Source organism: Squalius cephalus, assembly GCF_949319135.1.
Source record: "Squalius cephalus genome assembly, chromosome: 2".
Taxonomy (NCBI): Eukaryota; Metazoa; Chordata; class Actinopteri; order Cypriniformes; family Leuciscidae; genus Squalius; species Squalius cephalus.
In genome coordinates this window covers 55,874,890-55,885,749 of record NC_137123.1, presented here as the reverse complement: position 1 = coordinate 55,885,749, position 10,860 = coordinate 55,874,890, and the positions used below count along the sequence as shown (strand labels likewise).

The window sequence follows — 10,860 nt, the reverse complement described above, 5'->3', positions numbered from 1 at the left end:
TTTTACCAAGGCAGTGATATCTACAACATTGTGGAAAAAAAAAACCTGGCCAGGCATTTTTTCCCTCTGCCTTTATGGAGAGTGAACGGAAAGTCGTAAAACCTGGTGCCAGCTCTTACCTGGCCTTCCAAACCCTGAGATGAACTTGAAGCAGAAAGATGAGTCAAAAGCGATACAACAATGATTTAGAGCCTTGCGGTAGCCAATGTTCAGGGAGCCCAGAGGAAACTCCTCTTTTCCGCCAGGAAAACTGATGGAACAAGAGGAGTCAGTGAAGGAATGATAAGTTCTGTCAGACTATGTCTAACAATAACTGAGAGAATCTCTTCTGCACCAGGGAGAAATAAAAGAGAGTGGAGGGGTGGAAATATTATGGTGGAAAGTAAACAAGGGCCATCATGTGGAGAAGAAGAGAGAAAACGTGTCAGAGACCGTATAACAGGTGGAAATGTCATTTTTCCATTTTAATGCGATTTCATTTTCAATATTTTAATATTTGTTCATTTTTGACTAGTTGATTTGACACCTTATTGCATCTTTTTTTCTTCTTCTTCCTTTCTGCTCGACTTCAGCTGTTAGTCATAAGCCTTGTCTTCATTGTCATAATGTTGTGCTTTTACATCTCTCATTTGAGCTTTGCAAAACCCACAGTTGGCGAATCGCTGAGCAAACACTTGTAGTGGTAAATCATGCAACATTCCAAGCTGGGTTCCAGCATCGGTCAGCGCCATATCTTCAAAATCATTTGGTCATTATTTTCTATGGAGTGGAAGAGGAAGACATGAGATAAAATGTTACAATCATGCACTTACATTCCTTTACAGACATTTTAGTGTAAATTTACAGTATTTTTTCTGCCTGCTAGTTGCTGCACATTCATAGTTTTTACTGCAGTGGATCTACAATTTATTAGAATTGTAAATGGAAGGAAATTGATGGGATAGCAGATTTTACTACAGTAATCTCTTATACAGTACATGACTACTAAAAGTAAGTATCGCAACCCCAATCCTAATATTTAATACTTAAATAAATATAATGTTTAATTCAATCCATTTATTTTTAAATATTTAATTATTTTTGTACTATAAAAGTACAATATTGCCACGTATAGTAAAAAGTTCATTTGAATTTAGTTAATAATTAAGCTAATGTTCCTCTACGTAAAAGTCCAAGGAGTTCTGCACTAGTGAGAACATGTATTAAAGATTTAAAAAGACTTCAAATACAAATGCACAATCCCCTTTTGTTTTTTGTTTTTTTGTTTTTTTTTTGTGTGTGTGTTTGACTTAGAGAAAGTCCAGATCGCTTTGTTAAATAATTATTACTAAATTTAGCCCTAACAAATGTCCAAATTCAGTTCATGCGTATAATAACAGCAGTAAAATTGAGCTGGAGGAGACTTCACCTTTCATCAGCGTCACTTTCGGCTGCTGTCACCTCAGACTCATTTAACCAAGAGGAAAATTCATGTAAGTGTTTTTAGCATCTGCCAGATAAGCAACACATCTGTTCTCATTTGCACACACAATGACAAAGAGCTGCAGAAAGAGCGTGTCTGAGACTTCACTGTTTCTGGATGTGATAGCTTGGGACACGCTTAATTTCGGCAAATCATTCTAGATGCACATCCGATAAATAGCAGATAATTAACGTGTGTACTATACTGTATTTATCAGATTTGTGAGGCTTCTTCATTATCTAGGTCGTCATAGTCCATCCTGTAAGGTTTATTCTAGTGCATCTGGATTTATTTTTCCATTTACTGAAGACGTTTGGCCACTCGTCTGATCTTTTTATATTATGTTTATACTGCTCTTTTGAGTGGCAGATATGTGTGTCTCTCTGTCTGTAAATGCATGTGTTTGAAAGAAGGGAAAAAAATAGATAAGACAGGAGTAGAAATATGGTCCATACTCTTTCTTTATTCTCTCATTCCTTAAGCCCTTGAAGTGATCTGATGCATAGCCAAATCTCTGACTGACTGACCTTGCCTTTTCTGTTTTTTTTTTTTTTTTTTGTGTGTGTGTGTGTGTGTGTGTGTGTGTGTGTGTGTGTTCAAATCCCCTTTAACAATGACAATGTGTACAGTATTATCTATACAGAAATTGTATCAAAGTATGTAATATTTCCTGTTTAATGAGTTAATAAGTTGCATTTTAAATGTAGTATATTAAAATGTCAATTATGATTATTTGCCTTTTAATTTCCTTTCAATATCTTTAATATCTAACTTTTTTACATAGATATATTCAGCTTTGATCCTGAGAGCAAGATGATTTATTGTCAATGATATAAAAACAAAGGTAAGATGCCATGGAGCAATTTTCATCATTCTCTTTTGTTAACTTAAAGGTATAGCGGAGGATTTTCTTTTTCCGGGTGGATCATCAAGACTATTGGTCCTCCTAAGTGTCAATCATTCTGGTGATATGTTTACGTAAGGCCGTCGTACGTGCTCGTGCACGCGATTCACACAATGGCGTGCGCTCAAAACACAGGTTGGGCTTCCCACTGATGCCTCAGTCATGAAGTTTCTACTTGACAGGTAAAGTTTGGCATGCTATTTGGAGAAATCCATTTAAAATCAGTGCTAGTAAAAGTTAATGTAAGCTATGATTAGCTCGTGCACACGTTTAATAGGCGTTCCCTCTCGGGAGCAGGTAGAGTGTTGCGCATGTGCATTTTTTCAAAAAGTGGAGAGGGCGGTTCTTTTCTAAAATTCGGGAAAATCCTCCGCTATACCTTTAAATGAGTGTTAATCACATAAAAATGAATAAACTTAAAATCCATTATGCTTAACTTCCCCTCAAGAATGCATGTCAAAAATAGATACTGTTTTGTTAATAGGATTTAAAGATACTGTAAATCGCTATGGATAAAAACATCTGCTAACTGACATTTTATTTTTTTATGCAAATTTAAAAATAATATTTAACATAGCCTATATTAAACATAAGATGGAAAACTTCCCTTCACTCTATATGCTACACATAACAATAACGTGAAAACTGGTGACGGAAATGCCAGAAGTATTAATACAGTGTTCAAATGGTATGTTTAAAGTTTTCAGCCTTTTCCTGTGTGACGAATACATTTTTGGGGTCAAATTAATACCCTTATATTAATACTCCATTTTCAAATCATTCCTTCACCTCGAAATAATTGAGTTTGTTTCTGCAGCTACAGCTTTCACACTATTAATTTACTGTCCATTAACCATTTAAAGAGCAGCATGTCAGTCTAAGACTAGTTATACACTCTCTCCTTTAAATTGGATTTGAATGGATTAACTCCAGCCTTGTTTCACAGAAAGCCTCATTCTTACTGTTCATAATTATATTTCACCCTGATATGCAAATTCAGGTCAAATTGTCATTAAGGTCATTGACATCTTCCTGACACTTTATCCTAATCCCACATGTATTGACTTTGATCTACACTGGAAAGTTGTGAAGTTGCTTCTCAATATCCAAGAGGGTTTTTTCACGTGTTCATAATGTTGATAAATTGTTTAAATCATGCATCTAAATACGTTTTGTATCAGCGTGCTGTTTTATAATGGTTTCATGACTACTCTTCACTTATGTCGTCTGAGTCAGTTAGTTTCTAAATGTGTGTATATCAAAAGCTCATGCTGAGATAACACCATTGTTCTTGACATTATAATCTCAAAATAAATAGCCTGAAAGCTCTATAGCAAAATAGTATGTACTATATTTAGCTAACTGCTTCTAAAGCCTGAGGCCACTAATAAAAAATGCCTTTATTTTCCAGTTTATCTCATTTAATAGTACTTTTGTCCTATTAATATACAGTTAAATCATATTTTGCTACAAATTCTACAACAACAAAGGTGTTTCTATCAGTGATGTTCAGGAAAATCAATTTAATGGGATATAAGGTTTAGGTAATTGGTGACAACATTTTTGGTTTATTTTCCATTTTCCATTAAACACTTTAAAAGAGATTTTACAAATTCATTAATGTGAATAAAGAGATGGCATGCCTGATGGGAACACACATTTTGTTAAGGAGATTGTGTGGGGTATTTTAATGGCATTTTTCTCCAAGGATTTCTCACGAGTCCCAGGAGAGGGGTGCACAGAAGTCTTTCCACAGACACATCCAGATGTGTGAGCTTGTTTTCCCAATGATGCTGAACAGATGGCATTCAAACGCTTGAGTACCTGACTTAGCCTGACCTATAAAAGACAAAGCTGATTCTTTTATTGCCTAAGGATCATGCTTCTTGATTCACGCTTTATTTTCTTGACAGAGGACTATCGCGCACAATTTAGTGTGCATGAACAGTTTAACACAGTGGACTGCTAGGGCAGTACCCTTAAAAGGACATTTTTACTCCAAAAGGTGCATATACCTTATACTACAAATACATACCTTAAGGTCTGACTATGAATCTTTTTGTGGTAAAAAAGAAAAAAGGTACAAAGATGTCCTTTTTAAGGGTACTGCCCCAGTGACAAGCTTTTGTACCCCTAAAGGTATCATTTTTGCACTTTTTTTCTTTGTGTATATGAGTGGAAATTTCAGTTACACTTTATTTTAAGGACTCTTTGTTACAGTGTAATTATACATTTAAGTACTGAGTAATACATAGTAAGTACTTAGTATGCATCATTTACTGTTATTACAGTTAGTACATGTACAGTATGTAACAGGGACACTAAAATAAAGTGTTACCAAATATTTTGTGAATATTGTTTTTTTTTTGTTTTTTTTTTTTTGCCAGAGGTTCATGTGGAAAAAATGGTTCAAGAGTACTTTATCAGATGGATGGATAAATGGATGGATGATTAGAAATGTTGCCATAACTTAAAATAAGTTTGTTGAAATACTAAAATTACTCAAACTGAAATAAAAATAAATTAAGCTAAATACAAATATTTTAAAAAATTCAAATCGAAAGCACATAACAAAATTACTAAAACAAACTAAAATTAAAATAAAATTCAAAATATTAAAAACTATAATAGTAGCTATATAAATACAACTAAAATAACAACTTAAATGTTCCATGGTGTGACAAACGAGTTGTATTTTTTTAAGAAATAGGCTATTCCCTGTAAGTTTTTTTTTTACATAGTGTAAATTGTGTTTTCAACATGTGGAAATAGCATATCTGTGTTAACTTTACAAAGTGAAAGTGATACTTTTAAATAGTGAAAGAAGCTATTCACACAAAATGTAAATAGAAGTAGGCTAATGTGCTATTTGTACTGTGGTAAATTGTGTGAGCAGAGTGGGCGGAATCTGTGCAAATAGCCTTCACCAATAAATCTGCCTATTTGTAGTTACTTCAAATAAACATTGCCTATTAATAATTAGAATATATATATATAAAATGAGAAAAAAATAAAGTTAAGAATAATTTTGAGATTGATGGATGGTTTCAGATATGGGTTGGGATGTCTCGTCTGAATTATCATAACAGCTTGAGAGAAGCATTGAGCTGGACACTCGTTCAATAGAGGAGGAGGGCTGTAATTTCTCGCCCTCCAGTGAAGTCTTTACGCATAAATTGGAGCACATGTGGTTGGCAAAATGGTGCATCATTCTTCCAATGAGAGGCGGAGTCAATCGAACCGTGAAGCGCTCCGTTCATCTGAATTTTCACACGGGTAAAGAGGGGCGCGCGGCTCGTTGCTGCCAGTTTGCTCTCTGGACGCAGTGCACAAGAGAGGGACGCGCATAAGAGAGTGAGGGATGAGAAAGTAGACGACGTAAAAGGGCACATTAAGAAATTTAATTGTAATAACCACTATGGCTGTTCCTGCGACTCTTCCGGTTCACTCTGGGACTTCTGTGGTGTCCGGTAAACTCTTCAAAGCCGACCCGTTCTTCTCGAGTCCCACGGACTCTCCGCGTCTGATCAACTCGCTGAACGCGACGCTTCCGAGCGGCGTAGCGACAAACGAATGCAAAATCGTGGAGGTGCACGGGGTGAAAGTCGCTTCTTTCAACGTTGATGGTCAGGAGCTCATTTGTCTCCCGCAAGTCTTCGACCTGTTCTTGAAGCACCTTGTCGGCGGACTGCACACCGTGTACACGAAACTCAAGCGTTTGGATATAAACCCGGTGGTGTGCTCCGTGGAGCAGGTGCGCGTGTTGCGCGGACTCGGTGCCATCCAGCCCGGAGTGAACCGCTGCAAACTCATTTCCAGAAAGGATTTCGAAGCGTTGTACAACGACTGTACCAATGCAAGGTTCGTTTGGTGAATAACTTTTTTTTCTTACTGCAAGTTTAAATTATTGGTGTGCATGCATTAACTTTTAAATTGCAGATCCTAAAGTAAACAAATAATTCCCAATACTTTTTCAATATTAAAAGAACTGCACAGAAGCAGAAGTGTGTGAAACAGATTGTATTTTCCATCAGGGTTGGGTAGAGGAACATAGTGTCCCGTTATGTTGCTCTTGAGTCCTTTCAAAAGCAACAAGTGGAGCCCCAGTTGTGACTTGGTGGCAAATGATGAAAGAAATAGGCTATTAAGAATAAAAATAAATATTAAGAATAAATCTAGTTTAAAACTCAAAACCTCTAAGAAAGTTCTTAGAAATGAAATCCTTGTGTTTATGTTTTTTTAAAGAAATTTTCCACAGATATATTGATTTAATAGTACTTGTCTGTTATACACAAGAGAGTAACTTTGGTTGACTGATTTTGTTTTACGGTATTCTTGCCAAATGACAATGTGACTTCCTGAATGTTGGTTACATCCCATTGACTTTGATTTGGTAGCCAAAATATTTTTTATATTAATATTTTAAAACTAAATGGCAAATAAAATCAATCAAATATTATGCCAACTATCCCAACATTTGTTTTTTTTTTAAGAATTTAAACTTTTACACTTTACACAAGGTTACACTTGACATTGTTTACTTTAAGCCCAACACAATTAAATTACTCTTAACTAAGAAGTAAAAACATGTTCATGACTGAAGAAATGTTTGCAGATTGCATTTGGACCATCTCAGATATTCTGCCAATGCAAGGTCCCGCAACCTCTATATGAGGTAAATTTTCACGATAAAACTTTTATCAAGGAAGTTTGCTTGCATTACAATGTGCTTATCTGTCTTCTCCATGGACACCCTGGAATACTTTCAGGGACCCCCAGGGGTCCACAGACCCCTGAATGAAAACCCATGGCTCTAATTGGATGGAATAGTTCCGTCAGGAACCATTAGTTCTGTGAATACACGTTGTGCGTCAGCTTGTGATTGTAATTGCCGTTCTTTGAAGCCCAGTGCATGCCTGTCCTGTTCAATCACCTTAGATCCTCACATACGTGACACAGATCAATTTTCCAGATCCTTATGTAAACGCATGCATCGGTCAACTGTTTATCCACTTTCCGATCTCACTGCTTGCTTTTTATTAAGGACATTTCGAGCGTCCTATGTTACTAATCAGTAATAACAGTCTTCTTCCAAACAGAGAGAGAGAGAGAGAGAGAGAACCAATTTGTTTGCATTTCCTAGCAAAGACCATATTAGTTTGGAGCCTAATACTTTAATGCATTTAAACATTTCATTTGAGTAATGGCTTCTGTGTAATGCCCAAGTGATTAACTACATGACTGTATATATTTTAGTATGTTTTGTACAGTGCTGTGAAAACACTGGGATCATGTAACATCTACAGAGTCACGTTACGGTCGCGCTTTATTCACAGCAGACAATAGGTTAAAATATGGTGCTTTGAATGTGATGTCCTAATCCTTCTCTTTGTTGCGGTCTGTTTGTGCAGAGACCATGACTGAATAGAGGGGAGATATATTGTCATATTAGGTCATGTGTTTTGAAGAAAGTCTGTCATCAGGTTTCAAAGGGACTTTTGGATACATTCACAGGTTTGCTGGAAATATTTTTATGGGGTGTGAATGTCAGAACTGTTGCCTCTGGTGAGATTAGGAAGCTAGTAAATTGAAGAAGAAAAAACGTCTTGAAATTTAAAACTATGATCTTTTAAGAAAATGATGAGAGAGAAAAGCATTTAATAGCAGTCAGGGTTTTTTTGCTTGTAGATAATTATGTAAAACAAACACTGTTTTGTGGCTTTTAGTTCATGTCTGTTTGAGGCCATCAATTTGCTAGTGTACAGCTAAAGAAATATAATTCATTGTTGATTAAGTCATTAATAAAAAAGTATGATATGATTCCAGGAAGAACAATATAATTTTTGATTGTATTAAGAATTTAGTATTGGTCACATTTCACCTTTGTGTTGTCTGGATTATGTTTCCTAGCAGATGGTTTACACTGCTTTGCATGAGTGAACTGCTTATTGACCTGTGACATATATTGTGGAGAACACACACATACACTCGTGATTTTATTTCTCTGTATAAACAGTCATGTCTCACCATATGTGATCCTAAGAATACAGTAGGCTCAAATGGTGGCTTGTTTTATTGCCTAGCTTGTCATGCACTGAACATTACCATTTATTAATAAGAATTTGAAAACCAAGAAGCTTGCACAATAAAACAGTCCATGCCTCAGATGTTGTTGAATCATGATTGTGTCAGTATGAAGTGATCCATGGTGTAATAGTGAGTCTGTACTTGGGGCTGCGGTGGACTATGTCTGCTGTAATATGAATATAGAATGGCCTCTAGGATCAGACTAAGTTCCAGCTTTAGAATCTGTAGTAAAGCCGTTTCTCTATTTCATCAGTGCACTTTGCTTAAGTGGAGAATGCGTGAATACAGTAACCTGTTACAGGTTTTTTTTTAATACGCTTTGGTACTATTTTGGTACTATAGTACCAAAGTAAAGTGTACATTTCAAAAACTTTCAATTTAAACACAATAGATCATCAAAAGTGCACTTTTTTCCCAAACATTTCAGCATATTTTCAATTGTTAGTACAACACACAAAATCACAAAGTATCCTTTTCACTACACAAATATAATTCATCTATATAAATGTTTCATTCACAGTAACTGCCTTTCATAAAGCTCTTAGTATCAACCTTTTTATTTGCATCTCTTCTCGTTCAGTTTAATACATTTGTCTATTATTTAATCCAACTGATCTTAATGGTTAATCAATGTATAATTTAGTACACCTATAGATATTGATTCTATACTTTCTGAACTTGTTTGCAATTTAGCCAAATTTAATTAATTTTTTTTTTTATTTTTTTACACAAGTGATATATCTGGATATATATCTTTTTTTACACAAGTGATATATCTGGATGATAACCACCGCACTATGTTGAGAGAGAGAGAGAGAGAGAGAGAGAGACTGTGTAACATCAGATTGACCAGAAATGCATCAATAGAAGGGTCATACTTCATCACGCCTTTTGATAGCACATAACATTATGGATTCAATTACATAAGTTAGGTAATGTAAGTGTATTTTCTAATGTGGCAACTGTAGCCTGTATTACTGTAATTAATTCAACAACAAGGATGATTTGAAACATCTTGCATGGTTTGCTATTAAATGAACTGATTGTTAAAAGCACTAAACTGAAAGAAGATCATACTGTTGCGTTTTGGTGATTGAACCAAATTTTCTTATTACAGTAATCTTGTGTTTGAAACAATGATTATGTGGACTGAAAATATATGCAACTGAATGAAAGCATTGCATCAGGTTTTGCTGTGTCACAAGTGTGATCAGTTTGGATTTTTGTACTGAGAGTTTTGAAAATGTACACCTTACTTGTGAAAATAGTACCAAAGCGAATTAAAAAAACAAAAACACACACAAAAAATGTGCTCTAAAACAGGCCACACTATGTGCTGCTTCAAGCAGTGAGTGTGAAAGACCAGGAGAACAGCAGTCATTCATTTGATTCCTTATTGAGTTGTGTCTCAGCTGAGGTCATTCAGTACATTCAGTACTAATGAGCTTCTCTGGGGGTGCAGTTGCACTCAGCGAGGTTAATGTGTAGCGTGAAGTGGACATTTTGATAACACTTAATTACATTTGTCCACATCAGAAGCGGATGTTGGATGGTACGACTTATGCGTCACAGCATTGTGCCTCTCTGTCAAGAATCAGGCTGTAAATCTGAGAAATTTCCTCTTCAGAAAGTTATTGTGTAGTCCAGGTGAACATCAGGAACATATGGATAATAAAGTCTCTTTATGCTGTTAGATTGTTAGATTGCAGGTTCAGATAATTAAGCAACAACACTGTAAAAAATTCTATGATCAATAAGTTACGACAACATATGTTTTACATTGCTTTAACTCATCAAAACAAGTTAAGCAATTTTCAACTTTTTTATAAGATTCAAAGTCAGTTTAATGTAATTTAATGTGTGTGTGTGTGTGTGTGTGTGTGGGGGGGGGGGTATGCTTTATACTGTAGATCAGGGTTCACCAATCTCGGTCCTGGAGGGCCAGTGTCCTGCAGAGTTTAGCTCCAACCCCAATTAAACACACCTGAACCAGCTAATCAAGGTCTCACTAGGCATACTAGAAACTTTCAAACAGGTGTGTTGGAGCTGGTTGGAGCTAAACTCTGCAGGGACAGCGGCCCTCCAGGACCGAGATTGGTGAACCCTGCTGTAGATACTCTATTTAGTGCCTGATTTCGAAATTATAGAAAGTCACTTTGCTGTATGTTTAGTCTTAATTATAAAAAAAATATTTAGAAAAGTGACAGTAAAGACATTTATAATGCTACAAAAGATTTATATTTCAAATTACGGAGCCCCGCACATGACATGTATATTGTGGCCACGAATGACCAATTCGTTACCGCAACTTACTAATACGTCAGCACGTTTTACTAATTCGTTCCCTCATTTTAAATAAATCGTGCGCACCATAAAGTAATTTGTTCCCTCGTTTTAATAAATCGAG

At 35.7% G+C, this 10,860-nt stretch overlaps 1 protein-coding gene across 1 annotated transcript in view; it reads left to right on the top strand.

The window, feature by feature from the left end:
* Positions 1-5,536: 5,536 nt before the first annotated feature.
* dachb (dachshund b) overlaps positions 5,537-10,860 on the top strand; it is a 42,272-nt gene continuing 36,948 nt past the window's right edge. The window contains exon 1 of the mRNA XM_079896779.1: positions 5,537-6,227. Coding sequence (XP_079752905.1) covers positions 5,785-6,227 — 443 coding nt within the window. The 5' untranslated portion in view covers positions 5,537-5,784. The remainder of the gene's footprint in view (positions 6,228-10,860) is intronic.